This window comes from Malus domestica, chromosome 13, assembly GCF_042453785.1.
Source record: "Malus domestica chromosome 13, GDT2T_hap1".
Taxonomy (NCBI): Eukaryota; Viridiplantae; Streptophyta; class Magnoliopsida; order Rosales; family Rosaceae; genus Malus; species Malus domestica.
In genome coordinates, this window is record NC_091673.1 from 12,125,796 (window position 1) to 12,140,422 (window position 14,627).

Sequence of the window (14,627 nt, forward strand, 5' to 3'; positions counted from 1 at the left end):
TCAAAACAAACAGAGCATAACAGAAAACAGAGCAACACTGAAAACAGTGTAAACTAATGGGTGGCTAGCCACCAGCTGGACTGAGCTGGACGCCGTATGGGGAGGAGGGTTATAATAGTAAAACGGAAAGTACGGCACAATTGGGTTCGGCGGCGGTGGCACTGGGTAGTTCTTGCCGTTCGGCGGAGGATAAAACGCACCCCCGCCACCCCCGCTGCCGCCTTGCGGTGGCGGGTAGTTGTAGTAAGTGGGCTGGGAAGGTGGCGGAGGAGAGTAGTAGGTGGTTCCGGAGCTCGGTGGCGTGGGAGGCGGCGGACAGTTGGAGGATGAGGATGGCGGAGAAGGCGGCGGAGATGAGGGCGGAGGAGGTGACGGTGGAGGAGGGGATGGCACTTTGCCACATGGGTTTTCGCAGACAGAGCACATTTCGCATTCGATCTGCTCCTTGGAAGTCACTTTAGGCTTCGGCAGCGGCGAAGAAAGCGTTGTGGTGGCGACGGTGAGTAGAAGTAGAAGCTTGAAAGAGAAGTGGGTCTGATGAGTAAATTTCATGGTTAGCTCAGAAAGATCAAGAAAAAGTAGAGAACAATGGAAAAATGGAGTGGGAAGTGGAGGAGTGAGAGTGTTGATAGACTTTAAGAGAGAGAGAGAGAGAGAGAAGGCGCGGGGGCAAGTAATGGTCTTGTCTTGAAGCTACACCACATCTTTTTGTAAGAGTGGGTTTAAATAAGGGGTGTGTAAATACTAAATAGTAGAGTGAGACGAAGGAGCTGGTTAAAGTTGTAAAAAGAGGACACCGAACCGACGCGTTTTACTTTCACAGAAAGTGGCCTCATATTACTCGGAGGACGTTTAGGGCAAAAGTCCAGAATTTGAGCTTAAAGCTTAGCTAATAGATGGGGGGTGGTGGGGTGGGCGTGGGGGGCGCCTTTGATTTTTAGGGGGGGTATCCCTTGTCCTCAATTTCGGCCTAAGCAGAGGAAAGGTGACGTGTATTAACCTTTTTTTCAGTTACATGGGTTGTATTATCCTAATGCCATAGGTGACATGTAACGAAATGTACTACGAATGTGCAATGTTGGGAGTTGATGAGTTTTTCAAGCATGAGAGTAGCTGACACATGAAAAGATGGATTGTATATGCGCATGAGTTGAGCCCTATTTTGTTTCATGTCACTAGAGAGACGGAAACATTAATTTTCTAGTGTGTGGAATTTACATTCTCATTAAATAGCGCGTGAGCACATGAGCTGTTGAGATCGGTATGATTAATATTTACTTTGAAACCGTATTAAAACCAGAGTATCTAACCCAAAACCAAGGATTTGGATCCTCTCCGAGGCAACTGATCAGGATTCTCCTGACCAGTGTTCTTGGACCGTTGGATTTTTATCCAACGACTACAATTATTATAACTTTTAGAGAGCCCCTTGTTTGTAGCCATCGGATAAAAATTCAACGGTCCACAAATACTGATAAGGAGGATCTGACCAGTTGCCTCAGAGAGGATCCAAATCCCAAAGGACAAGGATTGTCTGCCCTCCCACTTCCGATGCCTTCCCGTGCCCTCCAGTTTGTATGGTCACGGTTAAGCCACGTCAACATTTTATATTACTATTCATTTTTTGTCTTATTATCTTTATAAAAAAAATAATATAAAATGTTAGTGTGGCTTAACCATGACCATACAAAACAAGAGGGAACGAGAGGGCATCGGAAATGGGAGGGCAATCAATCCTTTTCCAATCCCAAAACCAATGCGTTGTGGTTGCAGAAAGGAAAGTAATGATGATGTGTTGAAATGATGGGAATCCATTTAGTTCAGTAGGGTACACTCGTGATTAATTAGTTGCTAATGACTTGGTATACTTTGCTAGTGAGTAATGAGCTGTGTTAAAAGGAAGGGATATTTTGATATGGGTTCAAAGTAATTAAAAATTAGACATATTTTAAAAGTTAAAAATCATTAAAAATTAAATCTACTTCAAAACTAGAACTATAAAATTGAGTCTATTTCAAATTTTCTCTAAAAGGAAACGGTGAAAAGGTTGAGGAATTAGCACAATCATTATTGTTGGGCTTGACTTGTACACAGATGTTCATACGTGGAAGGATGACATTTGAGGTGCCGCAGACGTAAACAAGACGCAAGCTCCACGTGGGGTGTGCATGGTATTTTACTAGCATTCAGCCAGATATATTTAGTACACCAAATACTATTGCACTGGAGGATGATTTAAGCAAGAGAATTCTCTTCGGATTCTCTTGGAGGATTCTAGGGATTCGTGAATAATGTTTATTTATCGTATATTGTAAAATTAGTTTTTGTCAGGTACTGTTTGTATTTAATTTTAAATAAAAATATTTAAAATGATTTTTGATCGCATGATGTACGATGAACGGACCGATTCACAGCTTTCTTGTTTTTGTGATCAACAAAAATATGAACGGCAAAGCTATACATACATATACATATACATACATACATATATATATATATATCTCTCTCTCTCTCCAAATGCATGCATAATGGAACATCACATATATATCGACAAATTTTGAAACACGATACCTTCATTTTCAACTTGGCTAAGTAGATAACTTCAGCTCAATCACGTTTGAAATCCTAACTTCGTCTCTGCATATATATTCCTAAGCTGGTATAAAATGGACAAGAAAGATTTAAGTTTGTCAAAATTATACGTAGGAACAACATTGAATTATTATATATACATGTTCATATTCGACCGATTTTGTCAAGAAATAAGTGATGAGGAATGAGTTGTTAAAGGACACATATATAGATATGGGCCAGCTGGCATGCATAAAATAAAATAAAAAGATTCTGCTCTTTTTGGTTGGAAAATTGATAAATCAGATTGTTAACTTGTTAATTTGTTAAGTTAATACTCAGTTAATTAGCTCTTGGTTAATTAATTATTAGAAGTTTTTTTGTCCAAAATGATTAGTTATACGTACGATTTCTTACTTCCCACCGGCCACCGAGTAATTAGGGTTGACAATTCCTCACTGAAGCAAATTTAATAACTGGGAACGTAAATGAAGCAAAAAAACTTGCGAGCATAGAGCATGGAGCTACAGAATATGCACGTATGATGCCAAGAAAAGTTATTCATCAAACATTAATGTTTGGGAAATGTTTGAAATGCACGGTTCCATCTTATGTAAGGTAATGCTGTATCAGTGATCAAGCTGCTAAAAGCGTGCATATTGATACAAAAGCATTGAGTAGGGATGTATAAGACAAAACATCAGGCCGGAAACTACTTTTCTTAATCTCATTAAAAACTGATACGCCTTTAACCACAAGGTGTGGCGCGATTGGCAAATCAAATCATCAGTGGGCGGATTCCTTGGTGCCTAACTGGCAGGGGTTTGAAACTCACTGAAAACACTTTGTGGCCAGAGGCAAGCCACACCTCGAGCGTAGATTAGTCCCATCCTACGGGTGTGGGGACACTGCCTGGTACCTGGACCGAACAAAAAAAAAGCTGATACGCCTCTTTGCTCATCCCATGTGAAGCATATGAACCTAATAGTGCATTATATGAAACAGTGATAGGTTTTAGGCCTTATGTAATAATAAGGCTTCTTGTTCTAAAAGACTGACATAACTTAGAAATTACAAATGCATTTGTCTCCACTGCATTCTATCTATTAAAACCTAAAAAAAAGCTGATACGCCTCTTTGCTCATCCCATGTGAAGCATATGAACCTAATAGTGCATTATATGAAACAGTGATAGGTTTTAGGCCTTATTTAATAATAAGGCTTCTTGTTCTAAAAGACTGACATAACTTAGAAATTACAAATGCATTTGTCTCCACTGCATTCTATCTATTAAAACCTAAAAAAAAGCTGATACGCCTCTTTGCTCATCCCATGTGAAGCATATGAACCTAATAGTGCATTATATGAAACAGTGATAGGTTTTAGGCCTTATTTAATAATAAGGCTTCTTGTTCTAAAAGACTGACATAACTTAGAAATTACAAATGCATTTGTCTCCACTGCATTCTATCTATTAAAACCTAATAGTCTTCAGAGGGCAGTTTTTAGTCGCGTGGTCTTTCTCCTTTCCACAACATTCACAAGGACCATATCTAAGTTTTGCTTCTTCTTCAGGTGTGAGTTTAGTCCCAGAGCCAGCAGCCTTTCGTTCATTGAATTCTTCCACTGTTTGTTTGTGGTTCCGTTGTTAAATACCCACAAATTGAGTAAAACAAATGGCAGTATTTTCCCCTCAAAACACAGAGGATCGACGAGTCCAATAAAACTTCACAAAACCGTAAAACAAAAATAATCAAGAGCGTACCTATAGCCAGCCAATGCGCGAAGTTGTCCGCAGGGCGACACTCTTCATAATAAGTTGACGATGAGAAAACCAGAGAAGAAAAAAACAGTCGGTATATGAATGGGGTAAATATTTAGATGTTTATTCTTCTCCAAGATGGAGGTACTCAAAGTAAATATAATGAAACAATTATATATCAAACACGAAATGAGCATTCAAAAGCAACAAGAACTAGGAAACTACGTATATACAAATGGTCAAACTATTGAGCCAGTTACACAATTCCCAGGCAACTAATTCCTGGCACAATTTCAATGGGAAGCAAGCTAGACATGCTGACTTACTATATATTTTCTCGATTTCATTCAAATACTGCAAACAGAAATTTTACTACAAAAACCCTCAAAGTATAGAAAATAAAGAAAAATCAAAAGCATACCATAATGAGTCAACGGTGAACACGATCCTTTTTGAATTTCATCAACCACAACTTGGCGAGAGTCTTGAACCTTTGGTTGTTCTTCTGCCTTGCTATCTGTTTTCACATTGCAGTTCCATTTTAATGTCAAATACAAATAAAAACAATGGGAGATGACGAGAACGACAAAGCCAAAAAGCTCAGTAAATATGGGGAACATGTACAAGCAACTAGAATTAGGAAACATAAGGACACTACAAGACTGAGTATATACACAAAGTCAAACTATTGAGCCAGTTACACAAATTCCCAGGCTACTAATTCCTGGCACAATTCAATGGGAATCAATCTAGACATATTGACTCACTATATATTTTCTCGATTTCAGTCAAATACTGCAAACATAAATTTTACTACAGAAACCCTGAAAGTAAAGAAAATAAAGAAAAATCAAAAGCATACCTTTGGGCACATCATAAGTAGACGCTGAAGAGTATCTTCTTTGAACTATATCAAGCAAAGATCGGTAACAATATGGAACCTTTGCCTGTTCTTCTGCCTCGCTATCTGTTTTCACATAGCAGTTCCATTTTGATGTCGAATACAAATAAAAACAATGGGAGACGACGAGAACGACAAAGCCAAAAAGCTCGGTATATATGGGAAACATGTACAAGCAACTAAAATTAGGAAACAAAAGAGAACTAGGAATAAGTAAACTCATGTCCCCGAGGGGGGGAGGGTGGGAGGACGAAGAGCATGCCAAGGCTCGTATGGTAGGCACAGCTGAAGATTTTTGCCAGTCTATAAAGTATTGAGGCAATTACACAAATTCTAAGGCAACCATTCTGATGCAGACAGAGTAGCAGTTACATATATGAATTATTGTGATGAAAATCATGCACGAGGAGGTCCATGCATTGCATTAGAAAGTAATTTTAGCTTTAATAATATTCCATGTACTAGGCTCATTGTATTGCAATTAATTGGCTTCATGCATCACATGAATTTGGGTTATGAGTTCAATGGATGGGGTGGAGGATAAAGCCTATAAATCATTGTAAGCCTAGATTTTTCAGGGCAGTTTTTGGGAAGTTAAAGTAAAAGTAAGAGTTTAGTCTCTTCCGTTCTATCAACTTGGCTATTCTCATCTGTGATAGTCAACAAGAATTAAGGGATTATTGTGTTCTAAAGTTTGTTCCGTTTTTCCTATATTATCCGCTGCATCAAAATTCCCAGCACACAAAGTCGATGGGGAGCATAATTAGGTGAGCTAGACATACCCACTATACACAAATACTCAGAGATCGTACATTTAGGTAATGCTCTTTTACTTGTTCAATACATTATCTATCGATCTCATTCAACTACTGCATGCAAAAGTTATTATTCGTTCTTCTACAAACACTACAATTACAAAGCAATTCAACCATTCAATTTCAAGGATAGTATATCCATTCCCCTAACTAAGGACTAAGATAAAATATAAGGAAAATTAATGATAAGGGCTCTAAAACTTTGGATTTTAACCAAAAACCATCTAATAAGTTTATTTAATGGTTAGGACAAAGTCCAACACTTAATCAGTCCAATCAACATGGCCCAACTGAAATAACCTAATGTGTTTCCAATTTTACCCTTGACCTTCCGTTAGTTTTTTCGTGAAACAGACCAAACTACTACCCGCAAGCAAAGCAACAAAAATCCAGATCAATGCACTGCCAAAACCGCATAAAACCCAACCCTCACAAACGGCCGGCCGACTCCAACCGCACTTCGAACAATTTTATCCCTTCGAGTTCCCCATGGTAAATCATTCATTTATGATCTTTTTCTTTTGAATTCTTTCTGCTTTTTGTATGTTTTGAAGATATTTTTCACGCTCTTTTCCCCAATCGGCGGGATGTATTTATGATCTTTTGGTTAAATAATATCTATTCGAGTCTTTCTACTCCAGAGAGCTGGAGATGTTGTTCTTCATCCCGGGTTTGCTCTGCATTTTCATACAAAACTCCTGTTCATCAATAGATGTGCGCGCGGATTGTTGATATATAATTGTTCGTAGTGCGGTGATCATTCCTGACAAGGTACTGTAGTCTGTAGCATATGATTGTTGCCTTGGGACAGCATATGAACTTAATGAAAAAAGATTGGTAGCAAATCAATAGCAGGTCATATGTGGAGAATGGATTACAATATATTCAATTGTTTAAGCTCTCTGATGGCTTCCACTATATATTTTAATTCATGTGTGTGAAGGAAGGATATGTGAAATTAATAAGCCCATATACAATCAGTGGGATCTATTTTTGATCTTTTGGTTAAATAACCGTTCTTTTTATTTTTCATACCATTCTTTTTTAATTTTTCAAGCTCCCCACGGGAAACCTTAGCTTTTTGTATCTTCATAACCTCTGTATCCTCTCATCACGAACCCAAACTGTTATAGAAATAGTTAATATTCAGTTTAAGAAATAGTGATAGTATCCTTATTTAGTTCTAGAAATAGTCAGTGTTCAGTTTAATAAATAGTGATAGTACCAGAGTTGAGTTTCAGAAATAGTGTAGCACCCATGTTTAGTTTAAGAAATAGTTAATATTCAGTTTAAGAAATAGTGATAGTACGGGAATTGAGTTTCAAAAATAGTGTAGTACTAGTGTTCAGTTTCATAAATAGTGTAGTACTCGTGTTTAGTTTCTTAAATAGTCAGTGTTCAGTTTAAGAAATAGTAGTAGTACAAGTGTTCAATTTAAGAAATAGTGATAGTATCCATGTTCACTTCTAGAAATAGTGTAGTACTCGTGTTTAGTTTCATAAATAGTCAGTGTTCAGTTTAAGAAATAGTAATAGTACCAGTGTTCAGTTTAAGAAATAGTAATAGTACCAGTGTTCAGTTTAAGAAATAGTGATAGTACCAGTGTTCAGTTTAAGAAATAGTGATAGTACCCATGTTCAGTTCTAGAAATAGTGTAGTACTAGTTTTCAGTTTTAAGAATTAGTTAGTGCTCAGTTTTAAGAAATAATTAATGTTCAGTTCTACTAGTGATAGTATCGGTGTTTAGTTCTAAAAAATAGTGGTAGCAACTTTTAAACTCGCAACAATCTCAAACTGACTCTTTATAAATAGCTTATAAGAAATTTATATTAATCTTACTTTGATTCTATAAATATTTTGATAAGCATTTCAACACGAGTTTGATTTTAAATCTTCCTCAGTCTAAATCTTTTTCAATTCAATTCCTTTGATTTCATTTAGTAGTTAATAAATTAGTAGATGAGCAATTCTTCCTTCTCATTTTAGTTTCTCTAATTTCATTTACAAATTTTTATGCACGACATAAATAGTTGAAGCTCCTCTCAAACCCCATCACCTCAAAAATAAAAGACATAACCTGGCTCAATTGCCCTTAAAAATTGAGATCAATCGAGACTTAATCAATTCAATTTTAATTATACATGAGTAATGTTCAGCAAGTAAAAGAGTATATGGCAATGGCAAGCGAATGGGGAATATGTTGACGCTTAACTGGGTTCTGAACTTAATTAGTAGATATCATATAGGATGGAAGGGCAGAAGGGACTTCAACATCACATGCATTCAAACAAAAACCCAAAAGCAGACCTAAAGAGAGGAGACGCAGAGGAAAGCAGTTTGCCATGCTCAAAAATACCTCACGAACCTCCACTATATGCCATGCACTCTTTTCTTTCTTGGTTTCAACAAATTTGAATAGGTTACAAAATTGAATATTGACTTCTATTTCTGAACTGAACCAAAATAACCCACCATATTTTTGGTACTAAACCAAAATAACCAACATTATTTCTGCAACTACAACAAAATAACCCACACTATGTTTGAAATTGAACCAAAATAACACACACTATTTCTGAAACTAAACCAAAATAACCAATACTATTCTGGAACTACAGCAAAATAATCCACATTATTTCTGGAATTACAGCAAAATAACTCACACTATTTCTGAAACTACAACAAAATAAACCATACTATTTCTAAAAATGAACCAAAAGCCCACACTATTTTTAAAACTTCAGCAAAATAACCTACACTATTTCTGAAATTACAGCAAAATAACCCACACTATTTCTAAAATTTGAAAAAAAAAACCTACACTAGTTCTGGAACTATAGCAAAATAACTCATATTATTTCTGAAATTGAACCAAAATAACCTATACTATTTTTGAAACTACAGCAAAATAACCAACACTATTTCTGAAATTGGACCAAAGTAACCTACACTATTTCTGGAACTACAGCAAAATAACCCACATTATTTCTTAAACTGAACTAAAATAACCCACACTATTTCTGGAACTACAGCAATATAACCTACACTATTTCTGAAACAGAACCAAAATACTATGCACTACCACTAATTTAATTACAATACTATGGATGATATCATCAATCCCAATATATATTATAGGCCATGGCATATATAAGATTGTGACCATGAAGATAGATCAAAGTACATACTACAAATTTTCTCATCTTACAAGTTGAAACACAACATTCCATTAACATAGCTAATAAGCACCGCTGAGTCTTTATATCGGAATCTTGACTCTTTGGTATTTGATGCCCTGCACTCTTTGAATTTAATATAATTTACAATTGCCTTTTCTTCTAATCTTCTAACTTTTGCTACTTAACATATGATTAATCATTACCTTCTCTTCTGCTTTTTTTGCTTTTGCTACTGAACAAGTAGCTCAAACCTCACTTGCAATCACATCTAATAAAAAAAATATGAAACATTGTTTGTGTTTTTTGACAGCGGGTGGGTTGTTATGTAATTAGCTCATATGATTAAGATGAAGGTCATACAACATGTTGCTCAAACGTTAGACATATTTTAATCTGGTATTCTTTTTTTTGTTTTTTTAATATATAATCTCAAGATGTAATTGACATCTCATACAATCAAATAGCAAACTCAACTAAAACAGAATCAAAATGCAGCATTGTCATACTAAGTCCAGAGCGATCCTAACAAAATTAAATATCGAAACCCAAACCTAGATAACTGGACAATAACAACAGCAGCACCCATTTCTTTTCTTCCACGAGATGAACCTTCAAAATGCCTGCTTTCACATAAACTAACATGAGTCAAAAATGGTATTGGCAGGACAATCAGTCCCCATTCCTCCTGAAAGAGGAACCCTCGGTCTCGGTGAGTCTGGCACGACCACCAGTAGGCTGGCACAGCACAGTCTGGCAGTTCCCACACACCACAACTGTTTGCGAGTGACTGAACACAGTGGTTCTGCACAAACATATTCGATTACATTCACTTTTAAACAACAAATAAATACTCTTATTTTCTAATTTAGCACATAATTTAATAAGTACTTAAACGAAAACAGCAAAAAAAGGATAAAAATTCACATGTTGAAACACCCCTGGCACTTGACATCCTATTCAAGTTCAAAACATTCAAAACTAGTATCATCCCACTTAAACATTCAAAACTACAACAACAACAACAACAACAACAACAAAGCCTTTTCCCACTAAGTGGGGTCGGCTATATGAATCCTAGAACGCCATTGCGCTCGGTTTTGTGTCATGTCCTCCGTTAGATCCAAGTAATCAAGTCTTTTCTTAGGGTCTCTTCCAAAGTTTTCCTAGGTCTTCCTCTACCCCTTCGGCCCTGAACTTCTGTCCCGTAGTCACATTTTCGAACCGGAGCGTCAGTAGGCCTTCTTTGCACATGTCCAAACCACCGGAACCGATTTTCTCTCATATTTCCTTCAATTTTGGCTACTCCTACTTTACCTTGGATATCCTCATTCCCAATCTTATCCTTTCTCGTGTGCCCATACATCCCACGAAGCATCCTCATCTCCGCTACGCCCATTTTGTGTACGTGTTGATGCTTCACCGCCCAACATTCTGTGCCATACAACATCGTTGGCCTTATTGCCGTCCTATAAAATTTTCCCTTGAGCTTCAGTGGCCTACGACGATCACACAACACGCCGGATACACTCTTACACTTCATCCATCCAACTTGTATTCTATGGTTGAGATCTCCATCTAATTCTCCGTTCTCTTGCAAGATAGATCCTAGGTAGCGAAAACGGTCACTTTTTGTGATTTTCGCTAGATTGCTCCGGTCATTAGTGTGGATAAGTATATAAATGGATAGAGATAGGAAAGCAAACACAAGATGTACGTGATTCACCCAGATTGGCTACGTCCACGGAATAGAGGAGTTCTCATTAATTGTGAAGGGTTTACACAAGTACATAGGTTCAAGCTCTCCTTTAGGGAGTACAAGTGAATGATTTAGTACAAAAGACATTAGGAAATATTGTGGGAGAATGATCTCGTAACCACGAAACTTCTAAGTCCCGGAGTGTGGTATCGGCTTGACTTTCCTTATCTGTCTCATAGGTAGATGTGGAATCTTCTCTGGAAGTACTCTTCCTCCATCCAGGGGTGGTATCTGTAACTGGTGGAGATGCACAAGGTAATGTATCAATGTCACTTGAAGCTTACTTGTAGTTTCAGGCTTGGTCAAGCGCGATACAAACCATGTAGTAGGAGTCCCCCAAGTCGCCGAGCTAGGGGATCTGCTGAAAGAGGTAACAGACAAGGTAAGCAATCAGAGCTCCGGCTGATTGTTCACATTCTCCCTATCTTGCAGGCAGCATGAAGGATAAAGAGAAGAAAAATGAGAAGAGATGATATGGGATACTTTTGCTTTTGAAGAAGTAACTTTCCACAGGCTTATTCTTGAACTGGGCTGGAGGGTTTTCTGGTTTCCTCCAAAGTATAAGGCCGACTGAAGAATTTGAGGGTCAAAACAAGTCCATCAAATCTAGAGTACGTTCGACCCTGCTGATATGGGATACTTTTGCTTTTGACAGAGTAGTGGATGTATCGGCACGTGTGCTGTTACGCTTGTTTCCACATGCTTCCTTGTATCCTTCTCACTTGCCCTATCTGTTCCTCAGGCAGATGCGGTATCTTCCTTGGAAGCATAAGATGTTAAAGATGAGTACTCGGGAGCAATGTCAGGGTAAGGGGTTCCAGGCAGTCAGTTCCTGGCTGGAAGCTTGATTCCAAGTGCTGACTGATTGCTCTCTTTCTCCTTGTCTTGCAGGTAAGAACAAGGCCAAAGGAAAAGACAGGGAAAAAGCATGATATGGGATACTCTTGCTTTTAACCCTGATGATATGAGATATTCTTGCTCTAGTATAGCTTGTTTACAGAGGTATTATCGGGGGGAAAGAAAGCTGAATATTTCGAAAGGCTTCGTTGGGAGTGCCCTCTCAGATAAGAGGAAGGGTTGAGCATTTTTGCAGGTCTGCCTGTCCGTTGGGGATGGAGGTCGACATATATAGGAGTCTCCCTAACATCAAGTAATAATGCTATTCCTTTACCCTGCTTGGTCATAGCACGGTAGTGGGAGCTGCCAGCTTCACAAGTTTTAACTCTGTCAGAGCACTTTGAAAAAAATGGTCTGTGGTATCTGGAAAGCTGATGTTGCGTGTGAAGATTACAGACAAGCTTTATCCAAGGAGATCCGGCTCTTGAAGTTGGGAAAGTGGTGCCTCTTCGGTTTTCGAACAAGCAATCATGTCGGGGATCTGGCTCTCGAGATTCGGAGAACGATGCCTCTTCGATTTTTGAGAAAGCAATCATGCTGGGGGTCTGGCTCTCGAGAATCGGAGAGCGGTGTCTTCGATTTTTGAGAAAGTAATCATGTTGGGAGTGTTTTCTCGAATATGAGTAAAGGTTGGGCATGTTTGCTAGTCTACCTTGCCACGAAGCACAGAGGTTGACACACAGGGACTTTCCAATTATCCAGCAGTGGTACTGTTCCTTTACCCTCTCTTCGATTTTTGAGAAAGTAATCATGTTAGGAGTCTGGCTCTCGAGATTCGGAGGGCGGTGCCTCTTCGATTTTGGAGCAAGCAATCTTGTTGGGGGTGTTTTCTCGAATGTGAGTAAAGGTTGGGCATGTTTGCTAGTCTACCTTGCCACGAAGCACAGAGGGTGACACACAGGGACTTTCAAATTATCCAGCAGTGGTACTGTTCCTTTACCCTCTCTTCGATTTTTGAGAAAGTAATCATGTTGGGAGTCTGGCTCTCGAGATTCGGAGGGCGATGCCTCTTCGATTTTGGGGCAAGCAATCTTGTTGGGAGTGTTTTCTCGAATGTGAGTAAAGGTTGGGCATGTTTGCTAGTCTACCTTGCCATGAAGCACAGAGGTTGACACACCGGGACTTTCCAATTATCCAGCAGTGGTACTGTTCCTTTACCCTTGTGGGTAATAATATGGTAGCTAGGCCGTCAAAATTTATGTGTCTAAACTTTGTTAGTGTTGTTTCTTTGCTATTCTTTTACCCTTCTTGGTCAGAGCGATGTAGTGAGAGTTGCAAGCTTCACGTGTCTCGACTTTGTCAGAGAACTTTGGCAAAGTTATATGTGGTACCCATGAGCTACTGTTGCGTGTGGGAAGTGGGTGATTGAACAGTACGATTCATGTGCTTTCTACTTCGCCAGAAATCTTCGACAGAATGCCCATAATTTCCGCAAAGCTGAGTGTGCGTGTGACAGGTGCTGACAAGGCTGGAAAAGTAGTCTCAACTTTGTCAGAGGACTTTGGCAAAGTTATATGTGGTACCCATGAGCTACTGTTGAGTGTGGGAAGTGGGTGATTGAACAGTATGATTCATGTGCTTTCTACTTCGCCAGAAATCATCGACAGAATGCCCATAATTTCCGCAAAGCTGAGTGCGTGTGACAGGTGCTGACAAGGCTGGAAAAGTAGGTGCCTCTTCGATTTCTGAGATCGACCCTCGTGGTCTCTGAGCAGCCCAGCTTTTGAGAAAGCAAACCTCTTCGATTTCTGAGATCTGCCCTCGTGGTCTCTGAGCAGTCCAGCTTTTGAGAAAGCAAACCTCTTCGATTTTTGAGATCGGCCCTCGTGGTCTCTGAGCAGCCCAGCTTTTGAGAAAGCAAACCTCTTCGATTTCTGAGATCGGCATTCGTGGTCTTTGAGCAGCCCAGCTTTTGAGAAAGCAAACGCCTCTTCGATTTCTGAGATCGACCCTCGTGGTCTCTGAGCAGCCCAGCTTTTGAGAAAGCAACGCCTCTTCGATTTCTGAAGCTTCGTCGAGTGCAGATTTTTATAGAGGCTGACATTAAGTTCCAAAGCACACTTGAATATCCACCAGTAGAAGCTCCATTCTTGCACTTCTAAGATCTTGATTTGTCCGACCTCTTCTCTTTTCTACACCTTTGAAAATGTCTGGCCCCTCCGACCGTCGTTTTGACTTGAACCTTGTTGAAGAGGCAGCCCCGCCTTCTCCAGACAACATATGGCGCCCATCCTTCGTCTCCCCTACTGGTCCTCTTACCGTTGGGGATTCCGTGATGAAGAATGATATGACCGCTGCGGTAGTGGCCAGGAACCTTCTCACTCCCAAAGATAACAGACTACTTTCCAAACGGTCTGATGAGTTGGCTGTTAAGGATTCTCTGGCTCTTAGTGTTCAGTGTGCAGGTTCTGTGTCTAATATGGCCCAACGCCTATTTGCTCGAACCCGCCAAGTTGAATCATTGGCGGCTGAAGTGATGAGTCTCAAACAGGAGATTAGAGGGCTCAAGCATGAGAATAAACAGTTGCACCGGCTCGCACATGACTATGCTACAAACATGAAGAGGAAGCTTGACCAGATGAAGGAATCTGATGGTCAGGTTTTACTTGATCATCAGAGATTTGTGGGTTTGTTCCAAAGGCATTTATTGCCTTCGTCTTCTGGGGCTGTACCGCGTAATGAAGCTCCAAATGATCAACCTCTGATGCCTCCTCCTTCTAGGGTTCTGTCCAGTACTGAGGCTCCG

The 14,627-nt window shown here is 39.3% G+C and overlaps 2 protein-coding genes across 7 annotated transcripts in view; both read right to left on the reverse strand.

Annotated features, from left to right (window-relative positions):
- LOC103452829 (leucine-rich repeat extensin-like protein 3) lies at positions 1 to 552 on the reverse strand. The gene has a single exon (XM_008392364.4). It carries the CDS (start codon positions 550 to 552, stop codon positions 1 to 3), a length of 552 nt encoding a protein of 183 aa, XP_008390586.1.
- Positions 553 to 3,960: 3,408 nt separating this feature from the next.
- Positions 3,961 to 14,627, reverse strand: part of LOC103452802 (uncharacterized) — a 37,629-nt gene continuing 26,962 nt past the window's right edge. For all 6 annotated transcript variants that reach the window (XM_070810515.1, XM_070810511.1, XM_070810514.1 and 3 more), the window contains 4 exons: positions 5,196 to 5,300; positions 4,755 to 4,850; positions 4,337 to 4,378; positions 3,961 to 4,197 (listed from right to left, as the gene is read on the reverse strand). In XM_070810515.1, the coding sequence (XP_070666616.1) occupies positions 4,046 to 4,197; positions 4,337 to 4,378; positions 4,755 to 4,850; positions 5,196 to 5,300 (395 nt within the window). In that variant the 3' untranslated portion in view covers positions 3,961 to 4,045. The remainder of the gene's footprint in view (positions 4,198 to 4,336; positions 4,379 to 4,754; positions 4,851 to 5,195; positions 5,301 to 14,627) is intronic.

Bases quoted from the DNA above. Each gene is read 5' to 3' on its own strand.
- LOC103452829 (XM_008392364.4), bottom strand. From the start codon at position 552: ATGAAATTTACTCATCAGACCCACTTCTCTTTCAAGCTTCTACTTCTA.